Genomic DNA, 26,775 nt, shown 5'->3' on the forward strand with positions numbered 1-26,775 from the left:
CAGTGCCCTGCTAGAGACAGAATGCTAAAGATGAGCAGGCCCAAAAGCAAAATTTGAAAGTACAAGTACACACATCCCAGTCTCCCCTCACAGTGATTGCATGCATGCATGCATACTTTACTTTTGGGCTAGAATTACTTACTTGGGTCCAGCCGAACTGGAAATACCTATTAATGCACAAAAATACATTGAACAGTTTATTTTTTGATAATGTATTTCTTTCATGGTTTACACAAATATCTTCTGTAGACAACAAAGAAGAGGAAATGCAATAACAGTTGGATGTACATATTTTAAAGTGTGTCTTTCATTTACAAAGTGCTTTTCTTGTCTACATAACTTTATTTATTAAAAAGGCAACTATTCGGCACGTATTCGGCTCCGGCCGAATACTTGTCCAACTATTCGTTATTTGGCCCAATACTTACTATTCGGTACACCCCTTTTGTTAACACCCGACATGGACACACAAATTCCGTAGATGGAAAGCTGAGGAATGTTACAAATTGTTGGATCTTTTAAATATCATAACAAAAGGGCTTTCTGGAATGTATAGCAGAGTTTGGTTTGATAGAGAAGGACAGGTTACAATACATACATCTTCAACACTGGGCTCCTGCTCAATTCAATTAATTCAAACCAATTGGTTTTATCAGCTTCTACATTAAGTTTAGTAACTTTGCGGTGTAACCTGAGAGTTCAATTTTGTAAGGTTGTGTGCGCTGGTTTGACATCCGTAGCTGCTACACACTCCCTTGTAAGATTTCTTTGTATAATCTGAGACTCTATGCATAAAACATCATGGGTTCTTTATAGGTGTATTCATGTTTTAAGTATTCAAATGTACACATTGTTTACTGCAGGTTTCACCTGAAAAAATATGCCCATATTTACAAATTACATTCTTATGTTCCGCAATAGTTCTTGGTTATGAATTAAGGTTTATTTTTTGTGCATTGATGTAGTTCAATTGTTACATTTCACCAGTATAAATATATCTACAATAGAAATGTAGAAAAATAAACGTCTACTTTTGTATTAAATGGCTGATTGCTTTCTGAGTTTTACAGTTGTACATCGGTTCATAAAATTAATAAAATCGAATATTCTCTTCCGAAAAATATAACAATCTTGTACAAAAAGATAAACAAGATCTGCGTGCAAATCACAAATATTTGTGTACTAACAAAAATAAACTAACAAAATACACTTTTTCAAAAGCCAATTGATTGGAAAATGTCATCAATATCATCTTTGTCTGTGCCACATTAAATTCCAGTCTTTTTCCGGGTCCTCATGTCACGTGGCCTAGCCACAGGTTCTACAGTTTTAGAGATTAATTTGGTATTACCAAAAGATGGCAGCAATGTTTCAGTAATACTCAAGGAAACAGATTGATTGTCCTGTTGAAAATGTTCAGGAGTATGTTTTTGATTCCTCTTTCTGGATATTTGAAATTTTTGCAAAGTGTTAGGCTTTAATTGCTTCAGAAGAGGGTTTTTCTTTGAAAGAGAAGGACAAGTTCCAATACATACATCTTCAACACTGGGCTCTTGCTCAATTCAATTAAGTGGATAGGAGGGGGATAGGGGCAAGGTCATGCCAGCCTTCACCATTTCTGAAAAAATACTTCAGAGAGCGGCTTTAACTAAGGACTTATTCTCTAGACTATAAAAGATATTAGCAGCCCCTAGACATGCTAGTCCTCACAGGTATTTGCTGTCATATCAGAGGGATTTGGCACTAGACTTAACCATGCAGCATTGGGATGGGCTTTGAAGGGAGATGTGTAGGATATCAACAATTCAAGCCCTCATACAAATTAAACTTACTTGAAGATGCCATCATCACCACTCATTGATAAACAAGATCAGAATATATCTGGTCTATGCTGGAGGTGTTGAGGGAATAAGGTTCCAGGCCCAAAGTTCCAAGAACAAGATATGTTTGTTTTGTTACTTAAAGGTTTGATGGGTGGGCTGGAGGATAGGTGCAAAGCAACTATGTGGTTCCAACTAAACAATTATGCAATTCTGTACAAACATGTATAAATATGTTGACGTTTATAGTTTGCTAAACAAGTAACAGTTATTTGGAGAAAAAAAGGTAAATGCATGCCAGTCTCAAAGAGGTAGCTCAACGAGCCAGCCCAAACAGACTCAGAATAGTTACTAGGGTGAAAGAGCCAGTGTTGTGCAAGGCCACTGATTTGATAACTGCTGTACAGTAATCTCTTTCTTTGACACCTAAACAAACATGGTTGTGTCATAGGGTATTCACTAAATATTTCACCTAGAGTTCTTGCTTCAGAATCGTCAATCCCTCTTCTGCCTCTTGTTCTACTTATTTCTTTTGTCCAGCCACATTCTCTTCCCCCCTGCAAAATGCTTGTATGTTTCAGTAATTCTTTCTGCCTCAGACGTCTGGTTGTCGCCAAATTGTCTCAGTGGCATGTTGTGTCCCAAATAATCCTACACAGCAGACTGCTTGCAAGGACCCACCGCCTATTGACTAGTGGACCAACAGAGAGAAGAACAGGTTACTTACTAACGTTCTTTCGATTGGATGTTCCTCCCACGTATTCCTCATCTTAGATATATCCTTACCTTCAGCTTTGCTGCTTTTGAAATTTTTTCTCTCTCCACCAGAGGGCGCTCCACTCGAGGCGGCGGCGTTGATGTCCCTCGGCGGCATCGTCGAGTATCGACGTCATCCGTAGTATAAATGCCTCGGGCGCGCCCGTTGGCTTCAGTTCTTTTTTTTCGTGTATCAGAGCCCATGGATTATAAATAAATGCGTGCCTCTTTTGACCCAAGCCTTAAAAGACATTAGAGTGTAAAGCACATAAACTGCACTGCGGGGTAGGATGGGAGGGCCGATGAGGAATACGTGGGAGGAACATCCAATCCAAAGAACGTTACAGTTGGTAAGTAACTTGTTCTTCGAATGGATTGTGTCCTCCCACGTATTCCTCATTTTAGATAGACTCCCAAAGCAGTTTTGTATTGGAGGTTGGAGTACAGACATTTTTTTAGTCATGTACTGAGTGAAGCACTTATTTAGCAAATAGACCTCCTTGAGAGGTAGTTGAGTCCAGAGCATAGTGTTTTATGAAAGTATGCATGGATGACCATGTGGCTGCTGCACACATATCTTGTACAGGGACACCGCTTTGAAGTGCTGTTGAAGTTGCCATGCCCCTAGTTGAATGAGCTCTTAAACCCTCAGGGGGATCTTTCCCAGCTAGCCTATAACACTCAGTTATGGCTAAGATTATCCATCTTGATAATGTTTGTTTGGTTACAGCTAGTCCTAATTTACGACCAGTGTATCCCACAAACAATTGGTCACACTGACGTATCTTTGACAGTTATGAAATGTAGAAGCTAAGAGCCCTTCTAGGATCTAGTCTATGTAGTCTTTCTTCTTCCTTACTTGTGTGAGGAGGAGGGTAGAAAGTAGGTAGTATTATTTTCTGTGGCAGGTGAAAGTCAGACAATTTTTTGGCAAGAAAGAAGGTTTGACTCTTAGGACAACTTTATCTTTATAAAAGGTTGTGTGAGGAGGACCACTAGAAAGTGCCTGCAACTCACTTACCCTGTGGGCTTATGTCAATGCAATTAGAAGTATTGTTTTCAAAGTAAGAAGCCTTAATGGACAGGAATGTAAAGGCTCAAAGGTTGCACATGTAAGAAACTTTAATAACAAGTTTAAATCCCACACAGGAACTTGAAAAGGTATTGGTGGAAATACATTGTTTAAACCTTTTAAAAATGGGGTTATTAAAGGTATCTTAAAGTAAGATTCCTCTTCAGATGAGCGCTTGAAGATAGATAGCGCTGCTAAGTATCCTTTTATCGTACTAACCTGGAGACCCAGATTAGCCAAATGCAACAGCAAAGATAATACTGTTGGAATATTACATTGAAATGGGTCCACATTCCTATCCCTGCACCAGTTACTGAACTTGTTCCAACGATACCGGTACAGAGATTTAGTTGCTGACCTTCTGGCAGAAAGCAAAATCTCCATAACGTCATCCGGAAGGTCCCAATCCTTGCATCTCAACCTCTCAGAAGACATGCGTGAAGGTTGAGTATGTTGACCTCTGGATGGAGAACGTGACCTCCCTCTTGCGAGAGAAGATCCTCTTTTTTCGGAAGACGTATTGGAGGGCAGATGGACATGTCGAGAAGGTCCGGGTACCACATTCTCCTTGCCCAATCCGGGGCAATTAGGATCATGGTTTTCCTGAACTTTCTCAACCTTCTAATTACCTGAGGGATCACAGGGACTGGAGGGAACGCATACAGAAGAGGAAACTCCCATTCCACTACGAACGCGTCTCCTAGAGCTCCTCTCGGGGGAAATTCCCTTGAGCAGTACAGCTCGCACTTCCTGTTGACAATGGTCACGAACAGATCCACTTGCAGGGTTCCCCAGAGGGCAAAGATCTCTTGAAGGACTTCCTGAGCAAGTTCCCACTCGTGGGAGACTGTACTCTGCCTGCTCAGAGCGTCTGCCGCTGTGTTTTGCTCTCCTTCTAGGTGAATGGCAGACAGAGAGATCCCCTCTTGTATTGCCCAGAACCAGAGCTGCATTTCTTCTCTGCACAGTGCTAGTGACCCTACTCCTCCTCTCTTGTTGAGGTAGTACATGGCCACTGTGTTGTCCTTCATAATCAGGACATTCTTTCTCCGTACAGTGTGCAGGAAGGCCTTCAGAGCTAGTCTGATTGCACTCAGCTCTAGTAGGTTGATGTGTAGTCTGGAATCCGATGGAGACCAACAACCGCTTATTGTCAATTTGTTGGTGTGAGCTCCCCACCCCATGAGTGAGGCGTCCGTTACTACTGTTCTCTCCGCCCATGGTTGCCAAAAAGATTCTCCCTTGAGGATATGTTCCTTGCAAGCCCACCATTGTAGATCCTGTACTACCCTGGTTGGAACTTGTAAAAGGTCTGTCATATTGCCTGAGAACTGGGACCACTGAGTTCTGAGAGCCCATTGAAGGGATCTCATTCTCAACCTGGCTTCTGGCACCAGAAAAATGCAGTATGCCATGAAGGCCGGTAGACACTGGGCATTCTCAAATTTTATTACCATCTGCAGAATGTGGTGAGATCTCGCTTTGGGAGGCGAGGCTTTGCCCGAACAAGTATCCAAGACTGCTCCTATAAACTGGAGCTTCTGTGATGGTATCATGTTTGACTTTTTTTAAATTCAGAGAAATCCTAGTTTGTGAAGGAAGTGGCAAGTCTTGAATAGATGATCCGAGCTTGTTCTGGAGAACGTGCTCTGATCATCCAATCGTCCAAATAGGGGTAGACATCAACCCCCCCCTCTTCTGAGACTCGCCGCCACTACCGCCATCAACTTGGTGAAAACTCTTGGGGCGGAGGTCAACCTGAATGGCAGAACTCGAAACTGATAGTGAGAATTGCCAATCGCAAACCTCAGGTACTTTCTGTGCTTGAGATGGATTGGCACATGAAAGTAAGCATGCTGAAGGTCCAATGATAACAAAACCAGTCTTGAAGTTGGAGAGCCTGAAAGATCCAAGAAAGAGTAACCATCTTGAACTTGTCCTTCCTGAGGAACTTGTTCAAGTCTCAAGTCCAAGATGGGTCTCAATCCTCCGTCTTTCTCTAGTATGAGGAAATATGGAGAATACCAACCCTTGTTCCTCTCCGCTACAAGCACATGTTCTATTGCACCTTTCTGTAGTAGGGTTAAAACTTCCTGCAACAGGAACAGGTCTGGATTTTTGGTAGAGTTGTATCCCGGTGGGTGATTCTGAGGTTTCTTTTGAAAAGGAAGGCAGGTAATGCCCCGCAATTCCTGCAGATGCTGCGAGATCCTTCCTCCCACTGGGGTCTTGTGGATCAAAACCTCAGAGTGGTTTTGCGGCAGCAGCGGCTGAAGGGGCAGATGCCGCTGCTTGGGCAGATCTAGCACCTTTTCCTCGTCCCCAAGGAAATCTTCTTTGTCCTCTTTGACTGGCCTGTCCCCTTCCTCTCCCAAATGAGGAGTAAAAACGAAAGGGACGACCCCTCCAGGAAGATGAGCCTGTGTAAGGGCGTTGTTGAGGTTGTCTTATAGCGGCACTGAGTGATGTTGCCACTGCTTTGCAGGTCTGCAGCTTTTCTAAACTTTCATCTGCTTTGCTGCCAAACAATCTCGAGCCGTCAAATGGCATATTCAGAAGTCTAGATTGTGCATCCGGTGCAAAACCCGATCGCCTTAGCCATGCAAATTTGCGTAGCACTGCGCTAGATGGCATGGACCTGTTGATACCGTCAGCTCTGTCCAAACCTGCGTGAAGGCATTCCCCCGAAGCCTCCTTGCCATCCTTTACTATGAATAGGAACCCATCACGTTCCTCTCCTTCTGGGATGTGTTGAGCTGCCGCTGACATGCAGTCCCACAGGGTATATGTAAATCTCGCAAGAGTGCAAGATACATTTGTTGATTTTAGAGCCATGCTCCCTGATGTAAATACCTTTTTAGACCATGAATCCATTTTTTTATCATCCCTATCATTGGGAATTGTAGGGTATGCAGCAATTTTAGTTGATGTAGCTGCCTGAACTACCAGACTTTCTGGAGATGGATGCTTACTTAAGTATTCTGGATCAGAATTACAGGGTCTATATTTTGCAACATATTTTTTATTTACTGCTGGAATGGCTTCAGGTTTTTCCCAAGCAGCATTTACTCTCCTTTGTAAGGCAACATGAAAGGGAAGTATGGGGTCTGGCTGAGGTCCTCCTGATGGGATATCCGTCATGTCATCATCCTGGTATACAGGTGAGTTTCTACCCCATCCCATAAACTCTGTTACTCTACTCATTAGTTTTCTATAACCTAAATCGGCATGTTCTGCTGGATCTGGTTTATCAAACTCATTCAGGGGACCTATCTAGTCCACTTGCAGATTGTAGACATTCATAAAGGTCTTGCATTTTTGATTGAGAATTAATTAATTCCTCAGGGACCTCTCTTGTACCATATTTTACCCCTGCAGATGAAACCTCTGGTTCATCTTCTGCATCCTCCTCATTTCCTGACGACATTTCTCCATACATAGATGACATGGTTTGGAAGAAATCATGTCTATTTTCTTGGTGAAGCACCTTTTCAGGTATATGTTTTAATATTGGTGTTGATTTCACCATTTTAACAGGTGTTGACGTTGACAGAAGCGTCGATGGTGTCAATGTTGTGGCTATTACCTTCGATGTTGTCGAGGTATTCTTCGATGATTTCGAGGCAGCTATGAATGTCGAAGGAGTCTTCGAGACCATCAACGCCATCGAACAAGTCTTCGTAGCCGCCGATAGTGTACTCGACGTAACTTTTTTCGGTTGGGTCGTCGACCCTTTATACTTAGACAGCCTTCGATGGAGGCTTCGTACATGTTTTCGTCGAGGACTTTGATGACGTATCGAAGTCTAAGGTCCTTTTCTTAAGGTCTGCCTCCTGTTTAAGCACTGGAAGGCTTTTCTTTTTAGGTGTTTGGGAAGAATCCCTGGAAGACACCCTCGACAATTTCTTGTCGGATTTCCTAGTCTTAGACCTTCCCCTGTCACTTATTTTGTGGGTAGAGGCATGGTCTTCCGACATTTTTTAGGGGGTCTGGACTGCATTCTCAAAAATGTTCATCATCAATGTTTTAAACACTTCCCACTTTCTAGGGGAGTCATGTTTTGTTGGACATGTAATAACTTCCTCCGATGTAATCGAGGAAGAGGGAGACCGGTGTTGTCTTTTCTTCGCTTTTTTGGACGAAGAAGAAGAGGACTTTCTCGATCTACTCCTCGACCTGGACTTTTTATGTGGTTTTGGCGAAGACTCAGCTGAGTCTTCCCCTCCCCCCCCTCGAAGAAAATTGCGGATTCCTCCCCCACCGCCAGTTTACCTCTTCTTTCTTTTAGGGCCTTATGGGTCATTGACTGACAGGAACCGCAGTCAATTCGATGGTCGGGAACCGAGGCACCAGAGGCAATTACGATGAGGGTCGGTAAGCAACATTTTTCTCCCAACCCTTAGTCATTTTTTAAAACCAGTTTTCAGTGAGGACAGGTTTGAAGAAGATGACATAATTCGTAAATGAAGCACCGTTTTATCTCGATCCGAAGCAAAGCTAACAGAAAAACGGAACTGAAGCCAACGGGCGCGCTCGAGGAATTAATACTACGGATGACGCTGAGGGACATCGACGTCACTGCCTCGAGTGGAGCGCCCTCTGGTGGAGAGAGAAAATATTTCCGAGGCAGCAAAGCTGAAAGTAAGGATATATTTAAGATGAGGAATACGTGGGAGGACACAATCCATTCGAAATTACTCGCTTAACAAATTCACAATAGGCATCAATTAACACCTCCTTGCAAAAGAAAACCAATTGGTTTTTATCAGCTTCTACATTAAGTTTAGTGACTTTGCAGTGTCACCTGAGAGTTCAATTTTGTAAGGTTCTGAGCTTTGGTTTGACATCCATAGCTGTTAAATACTCCCTTGTAAGATTTCTTTGTATAATCTGAGACTCATCGGCATAAACCATCATGGGTTCTCTATAGGTGTATTCATGTTTGAAGTCTTCAAATGTACACATTGTTTACTGCAGGATTCCACTAGAAAATATATGCCCATATTTACGAATTACATTTTTATTTTCCACAATAGTCCTTGGTTATGAATTAAGGTATTTTTTTTCTGCATTGATGTAGTTCAATTGTTACATTTCACCAGTATAAATATATCTAAAATAGAAATGTAGAAAAATAAACTTCTAATTAAATGGCTGTTGCTTTCTGAGTTTCACAGTTGTACATCGGTTCATAAAATTAATAAAATCGTCAACATTTTCTTCCGAAAAATATAACAATCTTGTACAAAAAGAAATCTACGTGCAAATCACGAATATTTATGTACAAACAAAAATAAACTAAAAGAATACACTTTTTCAAAAGCCAATTGATTGGAAAATGTCATCAATATCATCTTTGTCTGTGCCACATTCAATTCCAGTCCTTTTCCGGGTCCCCATGTCATGTGGCCCGGCCACAGGTTCTGCAGTTTGAGAGATTAATTTGGTATTACCAAAAGATGGCAGCAATGTTTCAGTAAGACTCCAGGAAACAGATTGATTGTCCTGTTGATAAGGTTCAGGAGTATGTTTTTGATTCTTCTTTCTGGATTGCTTCCCAAGAGAGTTTTTCTTGAGACGCTGACTTTTTATGCATCTCCATTTTCTCAAAACACTGCTTTCAGGTGCTGCGTTTCTAGTTCTGCAAAGAAGGTATCTGCAGACCGACGCTTTAATACACCTTAGCTTATTTTTCCGGCTTTAAAAAAATAAGATTGGATTATTTTAGAAAACAAATATATTATTGTAAGATCAAATTAATAAACATAAATGAAAGTACTGCTGGCCAAAAAGGGAACTGAGCAATTGTGGAAAAGTAGCTCTTGGAAATGCATCAAATGAAATAAGTTGAAGCACAGTTGAGTCAATCACATATCTAGTGGGTTCCATATTTGTTCAATACAATATACTGAGCGTGAGTTCATGGTGGTGTAAGAGTCAGGAGTGCCTGATCTGGTGTAATCCACTGTCTTCACACTGCAAAATATGCTCCCTTTGAAAGATTACATGTGGCCCACAATTTCCAGTGCTCACAGTGGCCCAAACCTGTTTTCCTACTTTAGTCTGGAGTTTTGGCTGATCACCTACCTGCAGTGACAACTTTTGCCCAGACTGTGACCAAAGTACCTACTTTTCTCTCCTACTCTTGTACAAAGTGTGACATTTTCACTACCCGTGAACCGTTCATGCCTGTCCTCACCTGTTATGCTATCTCATTTTATCGACGGCACCTAGGCCTAGTCTTGCATCTTCATTAAAGGCCTTTTTAGTGATACATGGGCTCCACGCAAAAACACACCTAACAGGATACCAATCAAGGTCAAACCATGATTTTCAGGCTAACATAGCATGCTTATTGCTACAGGGACTATCATAACTGCATTTCAAAAGCAAAGTATTTTACACCACTCTCATGAACAGAAACATAATGCTAGACTTACCTGTATCCTAAAGATTCCACATGATGCAATCTGTTACTTTTTAAACGTTTATGTCCTAAAAACAGGACTTTAGATTTCAACTTTCTGCTCCTGCACCAGATCACTGCTGCTCCGAGTACTTCTGACAATGCTTTGAAACTTTGTACTCCCTGAATCTCAGGCACAAAACAAGTTAAAGACTTGACTTTCAAATCAACAGATGATGGTATTATGGCCGGTTTGCTTCTGCATTTTTTTGAATTTTGAAGAGTCAGTGAAGCTGTGGCATTCTGAAATACAGAATGTACAACATAATGAGCTTAACTCTACAAAAGAAAGTCCACATTGCCAGGGCAAAATCGACAAACACATGTTCTTATAACACTTTGTAAAAAGGAAACCACGTACAACAAGTTCATAATACAACCTATTCAAGGCTAGGCAAATTCCATGACTAAATAGTTCAAATCTTGCATTCTAAAGTTCTGCTGTAACAGTCAAAGGAAGCCTGATTTGTTACAGTTCACAGTTATAGGAAGACTGCCGAGGCATTCAAATCTACGGTACATCACACTTAAGGTCTGAAGAATGGATACAAGAAGCCAATTGGGTGGACAGCAGTTTTAAAAACCTAATTCGCAAAACCTAATTCACCAACAAATGTCACAAAAAATGCATTTCAGACAGGTACTTTTTTGAATGATCCCCTGCCTGCAACTTCCCTCCTTCTCCGAGATGGTCGGAAAAGTCAGATTTAGTTTTTTTCCATATAGAATATAAACGATTTATTAGAAGATTGATGCAAAATTAATAATCCTACCTTCCCTTTGAATGCCAGACGTATTCCTACTTAACTTCATATCACAGTGCCAGCAGTTTTTTAAATATGCTCCTTATGATATATGTCACTTATAACGCGCCTGTACTCAAGTGTTTCTAGGAGCGACAAGACAAGGGAGGGATGACGAGACAAACAATCCTACTAGGCCTTGTGTCATTCAGATCGTGCAAGTGCTATGATGTAAAGTGTAGGGGGCAGTGCCAGAGAGAGGGAAGGGGGGGTAAGGGGGGAGTGCAATCAGGGCAGCATTGCACTGAGTAGAGCAGCGAGGGTAGCATGGCTCTGGGTAATTGCAAGGAGACAGGGGACTGTTGGTAACAGTTATAGCCCCTAAATGCGCAGTGGCCCCGAGGCAGTGCAGGGGAGACTGATCATGGAGGAACCTGGTACCCAGTGGACTTCTAGGGGCAGCCAAGCAACCAGTCGGCGCAGGAAACAGGTAGGTCAGCAGGGGAGAGAAAGGAAGCAGAGAAAAGGAAGGTCTTGATCTACTGCCGGAACTTCAGGTGGCCCGGGTCAAGTTTGAGAAGGTAAGGGAGGCGCCTGCAGAGGAGAGAGATCTACCCCTCACTCTCTGCCTGGAGAAGCATCTGACCCTTAGAGAGTTTGAGGAAGCTGAGCGAAGGGCTCAAGACGGACGGTATTTTGGAAGAGAAAGTTGAATGTAGTGCGGGCCCCGGCCGCAGAAAGCCTTGAGGATGATGCAGAGGGTCTTGAATTTGTTCCTTGCAGCCACCGGGAGATAGTGGAGAGATTTCAGGGCTGGAGCGATACAGTCCCTTGGCTTGAGGTTAAGGTCAAGGTCAAGTCTCGCAGTCCTGTTCTGGATTCGTTGCAGAGGGCGGAAAGTTGAAGGCATCCTGAGAAAGAGGCTGTTGCAGTAGTCCACCAGGGCTCTGGAGACCGTGAGCTTCTGGGGGAAGGTGAGAAAAGAAAGAACACTTCTGAGGAGGAGCAGCTGGTAGTGGGCCTTCTTGGCAATGTCTGTGATGCGAGGAGAGAAGGGGAGAGTGGAGTCGAAGATGACAAAGGTTTTTGGCCTCACAGGAAGGCAAAGGAAGAGGGCCCAAAGAGGGCAGCCAGAGAGAGAGGTAAAGCAGGAGCAGGGTTACCAATGAGAAGGATGGAACAAGTTACTTCCCTGTAACTATTGTTCTCCCATCATGGGTCTGGCATGGATTCACATGCTCATGAATATTCCCGGTCATCAGGCCGGGAATGCTCGGTAACAGCACTTTCACTTACAAACTGTATTTCTCCTCTAAACCAATCACTGTCCTCTTGGTCATACTGCCCCCATCCAATGACAGTCCTCCCACTAAGCCCCTCTTATGGCAGCCATCTTCAGATATGGTAAGCACGCAAAGTGACAGCATGACCAAGAAGAGCCGCAGAGGGGTCGGAGGGAGGATTAGCATGTGAATCCATCAGAGGGGTGGAGGGAGGCTTAGCATGTGAATCCATGCCATACCCATGCTGGAGAACAATAGTTACAGGTAATAAACTTGTTCCTTCTCCAGCATTGGGTCTGGCATGGATTCACATGCTCATGAATAATGAGTACATAGCAGTACAACATTACACAACAACTGCAGGTGGCAAGGCTCAACAGAAGCAATTAACTCTTACCTCTGGAACAGACAACTCAAGCAAACAGGTTGCGCAGCACTGCTTTGCCGACTCTGGACTCCTCCCTAGAATCCCTGTCGACGCAGTGAAACTTTGTGACGGTGTGAGTGGACCTCCACGTAGCAGCCCTGCAGATGTCCAGCAGGGGCACACCAGACAGGAACGCCGTCGTCGCAGCGACCGCTCTGGTGGGGTGGGCTCTCGGACGGCCGGTCAGCGGTCGGTCCGCCAACCGACGACAGTGCGTGATGCAGCCGGAGAGCCACCTTCAGATGGAAATCTTGGACAAGGTCTTTCATTGGTTCACAGGACCAAAGTTCACAAACAGTTGAGAAGTCTTCTGAAATTTCTTTTTGCGTGTCACGTAGAACTTCAGGGCACAAACAACATCCAGCGAGTGCAAGGCCCTTTCAGCCGGTGACAAAGGCTTTGGGAAAAACACAGATAACACCAAAGGCTTGTTGATGTTGAATTCCGACGGGACCTTCGGCATGAAAGAGGAGCGCATCCTTGATATGTGGAAAGTCAGATATAGCTGCTTCCAGGATAGGGCCTGGATCTCACCCACTCTCCTGGCAGAGGTGATAGCCACAAGGAAAGCAGTTTTCCACGAGAGGAACTTGAAGGGGGCCCCCCCATGAGCCTTATCAGCACCATGTTGAGTTCCCACACCGGGTCAGGAGCCTTCACCGGTGGGAAAGAATGAAACAGTCCTTTCAGAAACTCCTTGACGTGTCGATGAGACCAAAGTGAAGATCTTCCTGGACCAGATGTACTTTATTTTATTTATTTATTTTAATTTTATTTTGAGATTTGTATAGCGCACCGAACCCGTAGGCATCTGGGCGCTTTTGCTTAAGAAAGTGGTTACAACAATTACAAAGTACTTAGTGTTCAGGTACACAAATTGGAAAGCCTTGCCTCATGTTGCAAGGGGGCTACATCAACATGCGATTACAAGGCCAGGTACTGAATGGTCTAGGTGCTCTGTTTGGAGAGACTAGCCTAGAGAAACAAGGCAGCTACATCGAAACATGCGATAATGAAGGGCAGAGTGCAGAGTTCCTGAATCAATGGTTGCAAGTGGGTTAAGTACATGTGCAGCGCGGAATGCAATATGTCAACCTCAGTAGTGGGTTAAATACAAGTATAAGGCAGGCTGCAGAGGGACAAAACCAGTAGTTATAGGTATGTTTCATGTAAGTGCAGTGTAGGTTACGGCATACTTTGATGTAGGCGTGCGCCAGTCCGGCCTTGGCCAAGGATAGCAAGTACGGAAGAATCTGCAGGGCCTTGACCCTCCGAGGGGTGATCTTCTGCAACCGGCACCACGTAGCAAAACGCTTCCACTCCTGAGCGTAGCACTACAAAGTCGGCAATGCTCTGGCTTTGGCAAGGACCACCATGCAGTCCGCTGGCAACTCGTATCCTCCAAACTCTAGGGCTGCAGGAGCCAAGTACTCAGGTTCAGCGAACCTGGGTCGCAATGCAGGTTTGCACCTCCCTCTCTGGTGAGAAGATCCAGAACTACTGGCAGCCTGACTAGAGGAGACGCTGACCGGTTGAGAAGGTCAGGGTACCAAATCTACCTTGGCCACACCGGAGCAATGAGTATCATCCTGCATCGTCACTGTTTTGAGTGTGTTGATGACTCGTAGCAGGAGACGCAACGGAGGAAACACATAGAAACAAGCCCTTGCATCAGAAGAAGAAAGTGTCCCCCATGCTCCTCGGCTGCTGGAATCTGCTGGCAAACCTCTGGCATTTGGAGTTTGCCGCCATCGCAAACAGATCGATCTGGGGCCTGCCCCAGCTGATGAAGATGCAGTCCACCTGGCCCTGCCGAAGTTTCCACTCATGGCATGAGCGCAATTCGCTGCTGAGGGAGTCTGCAATGGTTTTCTTGACTCCCGCCAGGTGAAGAGGAACATCTCTTGTCCGATGTCCCAGTGCCACAAGTCCTGCGCCTCTTTGGAGAGCGCTGGGGGTCGAGTGCCCCCCTGCTTCCTGATGTAGAACATTGTGGTGGTGTTGTCCGTCAAGATCCTCACTACTTTGCCCTTCAGAGACGGAAGGAATGACTTGAAGGCCCAGAACACTGCCCATGGCTCCAGGATATTGATGTGGAGATCCTTCTCTGGCAGCCACAGGCCTCTGAAGTTCAGACGGCTGGTGTGGGCTCCCCAGTCTTCCAGGGAAGTGTCTGTGGTGACTGTTTCCTGGTATGAGGGGGGGGGGTCTTGAAACCCTATGCTCTGGGCGATGTTAGACTTAACGCCCCACCACCTCATCGCCCGACGGATCGTCCTCATCGAGCGGGATCTTGTCCGCGAAACTTTCGGACACCTGTATCCATTGAGCATCCAGGAACTCCTGAAGAGGTCGCATCCGTAACCTGCAGAGCTGGATAAGGTAAATGCAAGATGACATCATGCCGAGCAGCGACTTGATGGTCCGCATCGTGGAAGTCTTCATTGACAACAGCCGTTGCACTTTCCCAGCATGGCTACTACTCTCTCCTCCGAGGGCGATGCTAGACAGGAGACCGAATTGAGTCTGGCTCCTAGGAAAAGAGTGTTCTGCGATGGTGTCAAACAGGACCTTGGATAATTGAGAACCCCAGATCAGTCAGCAGCTGGACGGTCGTCTCTGTGTGTCCGACGGCTAACTCTCGTGAGCTGGCCCGGATGAGCCAGTCGTCGAGGTACGGGTACATGTGTATCCCTTGTAGATGCAGACGGGCCGCCACCGGTGCCAGGCACTTCCTGGGGACCGACTTCAAGCCGAAAGGAAGGGCCTTGAACTGGTAGTGCCGTCCCTGCACTACGAAGCATAGAAACTTTCAGTGTTTCTTGTGAATGGGGATGTGGAAGTAGGCGTCCTCGAGGTTCAGCGAAATCAAGAAGAAGTCTCCTCCTTCCAGTTGGCCGAGCATGCACTGCAACGTGACCATCCTGAATTTTTGGGACTTGAGGTACTTGTTCAGACGTCGCAGGTCTAGGATGGGCCTCCAGCCCCCGGTTTTCTTTTTGACTAAAAAGTATCTGGAATAGAGCCCCGGAGTCGTTGGGGAAGCAGCTCAATCGCCCCCTTTTCGCAGCAACGCCCATACCTCCTCCAAGAGCTGAGGGATGTGCTGCTCCTGCCAGGCCACCGGAAGGGTCCGTGGACACCTGTGCTGAAACTACAGGGTATGTCCATGGGCAAGAGTCTCCAGCACCCATCTGTCGGTGGTGATCTCCCACTCGCTGACGAATCCTGTCAGCGGGCCTCCCACCGGGGTGCACCGGTGGGGGCCCGACATCCTGGCTGTTTCAGGCCTGCTTTGGCGCTGGTGCCCTGCGGGCGACGGCGGCGCTGGCCTCCTCCACTGTAGGCCTGGGAACAGCCTCTGTAGGCTTCCCGAGTCATGGATCTTGAAGGTTGGCGGTACGAAGAAGAGAAACCTTTTGACGACCTGCTCGACTTTCCTCTAGAGGAGCGAAAGGAAGAGCAGTGCTGCTGGAGCGTGCCCAGGGAACGGGCCGTCTCTGTATCCACCTTGATGGCCTGCAGGGACTTGTTGACAACCTTCCCAAAAAGGGCATCTCAGAACAGCATGTCCAGTACCCTCGTCTGGACCTCCTGGTGGAATTTGTGGCCTTCAACCACCCTTGACGACGAAGGCAGATGCCATTCCCCATCTGCTGGAACCCTGTGTTGGCAATGCCCAATGCCACTGTGATGGCGTGGTCAGACGCAACCTCTCCCTCCTGGAAGAGGGCGATCGCCTCCATCCTCTTGTCATCGTGTACATCTACAGAATTAGGCCCAGCCTGTACCACAGCTTCCCTGTCATACCTGGCCAGGATCACCAGTGTGTTGGCCGCCTTGATGGTGGATGTTGCGGTGTAAATGACCTTCCTTCCCATGGCGTCCACCTTCTTCCCCTCGCTGTCCAGAGGGAGACGAGGACGGGTTAGCCGACCGATTTCTCACGCCCGCCGAAACCACCGAATCCGGCGATTGTTGCGAACGCAGGCACTTGGGTATGGATTCTGGCTCCCCGGTACTTCTTCTCCAGCCTATCCTGTTTGGCTGGAGCCACGCAAGGGTTCTTCAAGAAGTCAAGCCCTCCTCCTACACATCGTCCAGAAGGGGCACCGCCATGATGGTCTTCCTCTTGGCCTTGCGCCTCTAGTACAGGAACTCCCACTCGGCTCAGGAAGTCCTTCAGGAGATCTTCGCCCTTTGGGGAACTCCACAAGTGGATCTCTCCGCCACCAGTGCCAACCTGAAGTGCGAGAGATTCTGCTCAAGGGAATTTCCTCCGAGTGGAGCCTTAGGAGACGTGTTCGTGTTAGATTGGTAATTCCCACTGCTTTACGCGTTTCCTCCAGTCTCTGTCATTCCTCAAGTGTTGCGGACGTTACAGAGGTTCGGTTCCCACATGATCCTTATTGCTCCGAATTGGGCCAGGAGTGTGTGGTACCTGGACCTTCTAGAAATGTCCATCTGCCCTCCACCCTACCGAGAGGATCTGCTGTCGCTCTCGCGAGGGGAGGGAGGGAGGGAGGGAATCTCAGGCTCTCCATCCAGAGGTCATGACTCTCAGAGCGTCCGCCGCCGCATTTTCATCTCCGGCCCGATGAACTGCCAGGATCGAAATTCCTTGCTGGGTGGCCCAGAATCAGAGCTGCATTGCCTCTCTGCACAACAGGAGTGACCCTACGCCCCCCTTTTTTGTTGAGGTCATGCATGGCCACTATGTTGTCCGTCAGGACACACTTCCCCCGCACAGATGGCAGAAAAGCCTTCAGGGCCAGGTTGATGGCCCGCAGCTCTAGCAGATTGATGTGGAGTTTGGACTCCGGCGGAGACCAACGACCGCTGGCGATCAAGTCGCTGGCATGAGCGCCCCATCCTGTGAGGGAAGCATCCGTCACTACAGTCACCTCCAGCCACGGTTGCAAAACGGCTCCCCCCACATCAGGTTCCCTTCATTGGCCCACCACAGAACATCTTGGGAGACCAAGAGTGGAATCTGAACGGAATCCAACATCTTGCCTGAGAACTGCGACCACTGCATCTTGAGGACCCATTGCAGGGATCTCATCCTCAGCCTGGCCTCTGGCACCAGAAAAACGCAGGATGCTATGAGGCTTGTCCACCATCTGCACAATGTGATGAGCCCTCACCTTGGGAGGCGAGCACTTCCCCAAGGACGTGTCCAACACAGCCCCGATGTACTGGAGCTGTTGGGAAGGTGTCAGATGCGACTTCTTGAAATTGAGGGAGAAGCCCAGCCTGTGGAGGGAGCGGCAGGTGAGACCGAGGTGAGCCAATGCTTGCTCGGGAGATCGCGCACGGATCAGCCAGTCGCGCAGGTAGGGGTAGACGTGAACCCCCTCCCTCGCCTGAGATACGCTGCCACCACCACCATTAGCTTGGTGAAGACCCTCGGGCGGAGGTCAATCCGAAGGGCAGGACCCGAAACTGAAAGTGCGAGTCGCCAGCCGCAAACCTCGGATACTTCCTGTGCTTTGGATGAATCGGCACATGAAAGTAAGCATCCTGTAGGTCCAGAGACACCAACCAATCCTGAAGTTGAAGGGCCTGGAGGACTTGAGAAAGAGTGACCATCTTGAACTTGCCCTTCCTGAGAAGTTTGTTCAACCAACACAAGTCCAGGATGGGTCTCAATCCTCTGTCTTTCTTTCGGATCCAAAAATAAGGGAAATACCAACCCTTGTTCCTCTGCGCTACAGACACCAGTTCTATAACGCCTTCTCTAGCAGGGTCAAGATTTCCTGCACAAGGAGCGGATCCGGAAGCTTCAAAGAGAGATTCCCTGGTGGATTGTCGTGAGGCCGCTTTAGTAAGGGAAGGCAGTAGCCGTGGGCTATTGTATCCAGAACCCACGCATCCGAAGTAATGGCTCGCCACTCTTCGAGATGCTGAGACAGCCTGCCCCCAACCGGCGAACCATGGGACATGGCCTCATGACTGTTTTGGAGTGGCTGCGGCAGCGCCTGAAGGAAAACCTCCATTTCCCCGACCACCACGGGTACTTTTATGGTGACCCCTTTGACTGGTGGCTCCTCTCGTTCTACCAAAGGAGTAGTAGTAACGAAAAGAACCTCCCCTCCACTGCTGCCCCACAGTGGTCTGCAACCTTTGGCTCCCAGATGCGTTTGGTCTACCATTCCCATCCGGCCTGTACAGCATAGTCAATGTCAGGAGATCATGGGAATGGTAGTCCAAACACATCTGGGAGCCAAAGGTTGCAGACCCCTGCGGCCTAGAACAAAAAGGCGGAGGTTGACGCACAGCTGCGCTTAAAGATTTTGTCGCAGCTTTTGAGATCTGCAACTACTCAAGGCTCTCGTCAGCCTTGCTGCCAAACAAATGTGCGCCATCAAAGGGCATGTTCAAAAGACGGGCTTGCACATCCGGGGCAAAACCAGACTTCCGCAACCACGCAAACCTGCGTATAACGGTGCTCGCAGCCATGAACCGGCTAACACTGTCAGCCGTATCCAAATCGGACTGAAGGGATTCGCACATGGCATCCTTGCCATCATGCACGAGAGCAAGGAACCCATCCCTTTCTTCCCCCTCGGGAATATGCTCAGCCGCTGGAAAAACACAGTTCCACAGAGTGTGTGAAAACCTTGCTAAGTGGAGTTGGCGGAGTTCAACGCCCTACTCCCCAGAGAAAATACCTTGGGAGCCCAACCGTCGAAGCGTTTGTCGTCCCTATCAGGAGGGATGGTAGGGTACGCCGCCTGCCTCGAGGTGGCCGTAGCCGCCTGAACCACCAAACTCTCAGGAGTGGGGTGAGTGGATAAGTAGCTGGGGTCGCTAACAGAAAGGGTGATACTTCTTTGTCAAAGATTTGTTAACAGCCAGAAGAGATTCCGGTGACTGCCAAGCAGCTGCTACCCTTTTCTGTAAAGTGAGATGAAAAGGTAACACCGGGTCAGAGGACAGACCTTGATCTAAAATGTCTGTTAGATCACCTTGTACAAAATCTTCAGGAGGACTGGACCAGCCCAGATACTCCGAGACCCTAGCCATGAGCCGCCTGTATGACGACTCAGCATGAGCCCCAGGCTCAGGCCTGTCAAATTCCACTTCCGGAGAAGTGTTCCACCCACTGGCATCATGAAGGGTTTGCCTCAACTCCTCCAATTGACTGTCTCCAGAAAAGACAGGAGCCACCTTATGCTCAACAGGGTCCTCAAAGTCAGACCTTTCTTCCTCTTCATATATGTTGTCCAGAGGGAGGCGAAAACCTGGCCTGCGGACAGAAGAGGGCCTGGAGTCCAAAACCAGCCTCACAGACTTACCAGTAGCCTTCCTTGGAGGATCCACCAGATCAGGGAACTCCAATGGTAAATTTCGGGCAAAAATCCCCAAAGGCGTCGAGGGCGCTGAAGGCTTTGACGCCGAGAGCGTCGACAGCTTCGGCATCGAGAGCACCGAAGGCGTCGACGTAGACAATGGTGCAGACAGCGCCGTTGACTGATAAGAAGGCAAAGCCTCGACGTCCGAGTCGGACGGACACAGCGCCAACCGAGTAGACTCCGGCTTCGAGCCCTTAGCAGGTTGCAGCGGTCTCGCTGGGGACGAGGACCGAGGCCTGGAAGCACGTCTCTTGCGACTATCCGAAGCCTTGTCCGAACGGTACCTCGAAGGTTACAAGACCGTTCCTTGCCGGCTTCGTTAGAAGGTCCGACCGGAACCGCGCCCTGTGATTGAAAAAATCGCCAACATCTGTGCCTTAAAGGCAGCCCATTCCTCCGGAGTTGAGGACTTCATCGGGCATGCCACTTTCCTCGCAGCTCCATCCTCCGAGGACGACGGGGAAGGCGACCGGTGATGGCGCTTCCCGAGAATGCTGCGACGCGGAAGAAGAATGGCGGGAACCACTCCGGGACCGAGAACCCCCGGCCTCCTCCCGATGCGGAGAGTCGCCCCTCGAGTCGTCGGTGGACACCCCTTTGGATTTAAATTTAGATTTACGGGACTTACTGGGTTTAGAACCCCTACCTACCTGAGGCTTCCCCTTACGCTCCCGCAAGGCCTTGGCAGTCAGCAACTGGCATTCTGAACAGTCGGCTGTGTCGTGACTCTCGCCAAAGCACCACAAACAAATGCAATGCGGGTCGGTGATCGACATTTTAGACTTGCAGTCCTGGCAAGTCTTGAAGCCAGACCGCGGAGTCGGAGGGGTCGAAGAAGACATCTCTACGATGAAACACACAAGGCGCGTCAAGTTCTCGAAGCAAACACATTTGCGGAAAAAACTGAACTGAGGCTACGGGCACCGTGCATCCTATTTATAAAATCTGATGACGTTGCCCTCGACGAAGGCCTTCGAGGGACATCGTCCCGACCTCATCGACGCAGGACGCCCTCTGCCGAAAAAGTTTCCGAAGTGCACAGCTGTGGACATTACATGTCAAAGATGTGGAATACCGTGGAGGACACAATCCATTCAAAGTGAAGTTGTTGAAGTGGAAGCAGCAGCACCGTGAAGTCATCCTGACAAATATACCATTGAGAATTCTAAAACTGTAACTAATGAAATACTAACTGTTAACCAGGTTGTAGAGATTGCATTTCTTATGAACTGTGGCAAGTCGTCCTGAAGGGGTGACAAAGCATTGAGGCTGGGATTAACATTGGTGCTATTTTGAGGAAGAGGAAAGTTAATATTTCACCAAGGAGAAACAGTGTGCCATCATTGGGACTTTGGTTACCAAACCTTTACTTTGACTTTGAAACATAAAGCACTGATTGGAGACTATCTTACCTACAAGGATTTTCTTATTTCTTTCGTTGGTTGAACACTCGCAGAATTGAGGGGTAGGCATATACTACCTTCCGATGAAAAAACACAGCCAATGGAGCTAGGCACTTGGTGAACACCCTCAGGGCTGATTTGAGGTGGAAGGAAAACACCTTGAATTGGTAATGTCCTTGGATAACAAACCTTAGGAACTTTCAATGTTTTGGGTGAATGGGATGTAGAAATATGCATCCTGCAGATCTAGCATAGCCAGGAAATCTCCCTCCTCCAGTTGGCTGAGCATGTGCTGCAACATGATCATCCTGAACATCTGTGACTTAAGGAATTTGTTAAGACACTGCAAGTCCAGGATGGGCCTCCACCCGCCTGACTTCTTGCGAACCAGAATTTATCTGGAGTACACTCCGGAGCCCCGCAGGAGCAGAGGGACCGGTCCATTGCTCCTTTCAGCAGCATGGCATGAACTTCCTTGACAAGTTGGGCTCTGGGCTGTTCTTGTCGTGTCATGGAAAGCGGGGGCACTTGTGTTGGAACTTCAGAGAGTGTGCCTGCTCAATGACGTCAAGCACCCATTTGACTGTGGATATGTTGCTCCAAATGTTGACAAATTGAGATAGCCGGCCTCCCACTGGGGTGCTGAAGTGGGGGCTGGGCATGGTCAGGCTTCCGTCTTCGTCCTGGGGGCTTGCAGATCCTGATGCTGGCTACCTACTTCCCCTATCAGCCTGAGAACAGCTTCTATGCGCCTCCTGAGTATTGGAGCGGGAGGGCCTACGGTAGGAAGAACGGAGCACCTTGGATGTTCGGGAGACCTTCCCTTTCTGGGAGCGAAAGGTATGCCTCCTCTGCGTGCCATCTCTGTGTCCGTCTTGATGGCAAGAAGGTACTCGCCCACTGCCTTGCCAAAAAGGTTATCCCCCTAGAAAGGTATGTCGACCACCTTGGCTTGGACATCCTGACTGAAATTCGTTGCCTTCAGCCAACCTTGACGGCGTAGGAAGTCCCTGCGGCAGCGGCTCTGCTTTTCTTTTTTGTCTGCCACAATACCAACCTGGGTTTGCCTCTGCTGGGTATATAGTTAGACATCTAGTGTTAATCGCGGAGCGTTGCATCTTTTCTTCGAAGATCGAAAAGGCATGTCGACTTGAGCGTGACTGTAACAATATCCCTATCGTGTTGTGTAGTGTATCCAAAAGACCTCACGCGTTGAGGTCCCACCGGTTGTTTTCCTTCTGCCGTGAGGGAGCCTTGCAGAATGTGTGAGTGAGTACAGAAGAGAGAAGGTGTAAGATGCCTCTGTTCCTTATTCTCCAAGAGGGGAGGAAGGGTGGGCGCATGTGAATCTAAGCCGATACAATCCTCAGAAATACGATTACGGTGGGTAAGTAATGTATGTCTTCTGATGCTTGTGAATCTGCTTAGAATCACATGCTGTGCATAGGCTAGCGAGCAGTAACCGGAAATGGTGGCGGGATGTGTGAAGGAACAGTAGCAAAGATGTCGTATCAGCGCTTGTCCCACCTAAGAATACTACTTCGAGTGCGTGTCTAAGCAGTAGTTTGTTTGTTTTATTTGCTTATATAGCGCACCGAGCCCGAAGGTATCTGGGCGCTTTTTTCTTAAAGTACATGGTTACATAGATTATATACAGTGCAATATAAAATACAGTGAGTTACACAATGATAAGACATGCATTACCTACCGTAAAAGCATTTCTGATGATTGTATCTGCTTAGATTCACAAGCTGTGCATATAGTCCGACATCCAGTGGTCACCGTGGAATATTGCATCTTGTCTTTCGAGAATCGAAAGGGGACGTCGACATGGGCGTGCCTGTAACTCTATCCCTATGTGACGTGTGGTGGACCCAAAATCCCTCACGCGTTGAGGTCCCTCCAAATGTATTTTTTCCAGCCGTAAGGGAGCCTTATGACTATCGTGAGCGAGTATAGAAAAGAGAGAAAGTAGTGAGACGTCTATGTTCCTTCCATCCGAGCGGGGAGGAAGGGTGGGCGCATGTGAATCTAAGCAGATAAAATCACCAGAAATGCTTTTACGGTAAGTAATGCATGTCTTCTGACTAGCGAGCAGTACCCAGAGTTGGAGGTGGGTTGTGAGAAGGAACAGTAGTGAAAAGATGTCTTAGTACTGCCTGTCCCACCTGAGAATCAGACCTAGAGTGAGTGTCTAGGCAACAGTGTTTTGTAAAGGTGTGTACAGAACTCCAGATTGCCGCTTTGCAAATGGACTCAAGGGGAACATTTGCAATGAATGCTATGGAAGCCCCAGTTCCTCGAGTCGAATGTGCTCTAGGCTCGAAGGGCAGTTCTCTCTTAGCAAGAGGGTAGTAGAGTGTGATGCATTTGACAATCCACCTAGAGATAGTGGATTTAGAGACCGCATCTCCTCCTCTTCCTGCTGCCACTGAAACAAAAAGCTGATTAGTTTTTCTTAGTGTTCGAGTTCTTTCCATGTAAACCATGACTGCTCTGCGTACATCAAGTGTGTGCAGGCTTCTTTCTCCCATGCTTGAAGGGTTTTGAAAGAACGTTGGTAGTTCTATGGATTGGTTCACATGGAACTTAGAAATGAATTTAGGCACAAACCTAGGGTGAGTGCGTAGAACCACCTTATCTCTGTGAACTGTTACAAAGGGGTCTAGGACTAAGAGCGCTTGTAGTTCACTTACTCTCCTAATGGAGGTAATAGCTATTAAAAAGGCAGTCTTATAGGTGAGATCTTTAAGACTCGCTCTATGCATGGGCTCGAAAGGAGGCCCCATAAGTCTAGTCAAAACCACGTTTAGGTCCCATCCGGGAGTTGGGTTAGAAATGGGAGTGTGAATTCTCATCACTCCCTCCATAAAAGCCTTAATAACTGGTATTTTCCACCACAAGACTTTCTGTTGTGATTTAGTGTAGGCTGAAAGCGCAGCTAAGTGAACCTTTAGAGAGTTAAAGACCAGGCCTGAGTCAAGTAAATGAGTTAGGTACAAAACAATGTGTGGGAGAGCAGTTAAAGCTGTTCGAGTTGCACCAGATGACAAACCGCTTCCACTTACTGGAATAGCAATATCGAGTGTTAGGTTTTCTTGCCTCCCTGAGTATGTCCATACATCTTTGAGGGAGCTGCAGGTGCCCAAACTCTATGACTTCATGAGCCAGGCCACTAAGTTCAATGTCTGCGGAAATGGGTGAAGAGTCTCTCCTTTGTCCTGCGACAACATGTTGTACGGGCAAGGCAGTTTTACTGGAAGAGATAGAGCCATCTCCATCAGATGAGCGAACCAGGGTTGGCAGGCCCACATGAGGGCCACCAGTATCATTGTGACTGGTTCCTGGTGCATCTTCTGCACTATCTTGTTGAGTAGGGGAGTCGGGGGGAGGGGCGGGGGACGCTATGGGCGAGCGTAAACAAATTTCCCTGACCATGTTATCCAGAGTCCGTTCCCCTTGGAACGGTTCTGGGGGTACCTGGAGGCGTAATCTTGGCATTGAGCGTTCTCCAGAGTTGCGAACAAGTCGATTTCTGCGAAAACGTTGGAGACAATATCTTCGTGTAATCGCCATTCGTACTCCATTGGTAGTGGGAAATCTCTGCTGAGTACGTCTGCCAGAAGATTGAGTTCCCCTGGAACATGTTGTGACAATAGGAACATGTGTTTGAGAGCCCACTTCCAAATGTTCTGGGACAGTTTGGCTAGCCCTGGAGTGCCCCCCTGTTTGTTTAGATAGTACATGGCCGTGGTGCTGTCTGAGGATCAGGGCCGTCTTTCCTTGCAGTTGTGTCTGGAAAGCTTTTAGTGCTTTGAACACTGCTAACAGTGCCAACAGGTTTATGTGGTTGGATGGAATGTCTGACGACCAAACTCTGTGCGCTGTTTGTTGAAGCAGGTGAAGCTCCCCATCGTGTGAGAGATGCGTCTGTAGTTAGAGTAGCCTCCACTGCAGGGGTGGTGAAGGATTTCCCCTTCAAGAGGTTGTCCCTCAACCACCACTGCAGCGAGAGAACGAGGGCTGGCGAGGCAACCACTAAATCATCCAATTGTCCGCTGGCCTGACACCACTGGCTGTTGAGCCACTCCTGCATTGGACGCATGCGCAAGCGCGCGTGAGGAACCAAATAAATGCATGACGCCATCATTCCCAACAGTCGCATAGCTTTGCGTACCGTCACCTCTCGACTGGCTACATATTGAGGGATTTGAAACAGCATGTTTTGGACCCTCTAGTTGGAGGGGAAGACGAGGCTGTCCTTTGTTCGAATTAGAGCCCCTAGGAACTGCTTGACCTGACTGGGGTCTAGGCTGGATTTTTTCTCATTGATCGAGAATCCCAGACTGAATAAAAGTAAGAGTCCCCTGTCATGAGCCAGTTTGTCGAGGTAAGAATAGACCGGGATGGATTGCCTGCACAGGTGTGCTGCTGCCACCGCTAATACCTTTGTAAATGCCCTTGGCGCGGATGCTATGCCGAAAGGGTAGTACCTTGAACTGATAGTGCTTTTCTTGTATCATGAATCTGAGGTATTTTCTGTGCGCCGGCAACATTGAAATATGAAAGTATGCATCTTTCATGTCCAGTGTTGCCATGTAATCCCTCTGTGAAAGCAGGGGAATTACTTCCTGCAGAGTGACCATGCGGACCTTTTGTGGCTTTACAAATGTGTTCACTGGGTACAGGTCTAATACAGGGAGCATGGTTAGATCCTTTTTGGGTACAAGGAAGTACATTGAATAAATACCTTCTTTTACCTGTGACAGAGGTATGACCTCTATGGTTCCCTTTTCTTGTAGTCTCTCGACTTCCTGAAGAAGGATACGCAGATGGTCTGGTGTCAGTCGTCTTGCTCGTGGAGGTCTGAACGTTGGGCTCCAGTTGAACTCTATACAGTACCCGTGGGCCACTGTCTTTAGCACCCACTGGTCTGTAATTATCCTCTCCCATGCCTGAAGGAACGATGTTAACCGACCCCCGATCGGGGAGGCATGGGAGGGGACCCGAATCTTTGGGTCATTTTGAACCTGAGGCCGGGGAGCCTCTGGGGGTAGAGTTCCGGCCCCTTCCTTTCCCACGACGCTGACCCCTCTGGGGGAACGGGGTGGTGTATCCACTGGTTCCCTGTGGAGAGGACCAATTGTTTCCTGAGGTGTACTGTTGTTGAGGGAAGCGTTGGCCACGAAAAACCTGTCTGGACCCAGATCCTCGTCTTGTGGAGGGTCTTTGTGTAATCGGGTCTAGCGTCTTCAATGCTCCTTTTTGTGGTCTCGAGGGCCTTGTCAACCGCTCTTCCAAACAGGTTGTATTCTTCCAAGGGTTTGTTTATAAGTGACGCTTGCGTCTCTGGCTTGAACCCAAAGTTCCTTAGCCACGAGTGTCTCTTTAGGAGTGTGCCCAGAGCGAGAGATCGACCCGCTGTTTCAGCAGAATCCAAAGTGTTC

At 47.7% G+C, this 26,775-nt stretch overlaps 1 protein-coding gene across 1 annotated transcript in view; it reads right to left on the bottom strand.

The window, feature by feature from the left end:
- Positions 1–8,652: 8,652 nt before the first annotated feature.
- NEPRO (nucleolus and neural progenitor protein) overlaps positions 8,653–26,775 on the bottom strand; it is a 362,800-nt gene continuing 344,677 nt past the window's right edge. The window contains exons 8-9 of the mRNA XM_069640036.1: positions 10,089–10,357; positions 8,653–9,346 (exon numbers count right to left, since the gene is read on the bottom strand). Of these exons, the coding sequence (XP_069496137.1) occupies positions 8,965–9,346; positions 10,089–10,357 (651 nt within the window). The 3' untranslated portion in view covers positions 8,653–8,964. The remainder of the gene's footprint in view (positions 9,347–10,088; positions 10,358–26,775) is intronic.

Source organism: Ambystoma mexicanum, chromosome 7q, assembly GCF_040938575.1.
Source record: "Ambystoma mexicanum isolate Mex_15411 chromosome 7q, UKY_AmexF1_1, whole genome shotgun sequence".
Classification (NCBI taxonomy): domain Eukaryota; kingdom Metazoa; phylum Chordata; class Amphibia; order Caudata; family Ambystomatidae; genus Ambystoma; species Ambystoma mexicanum.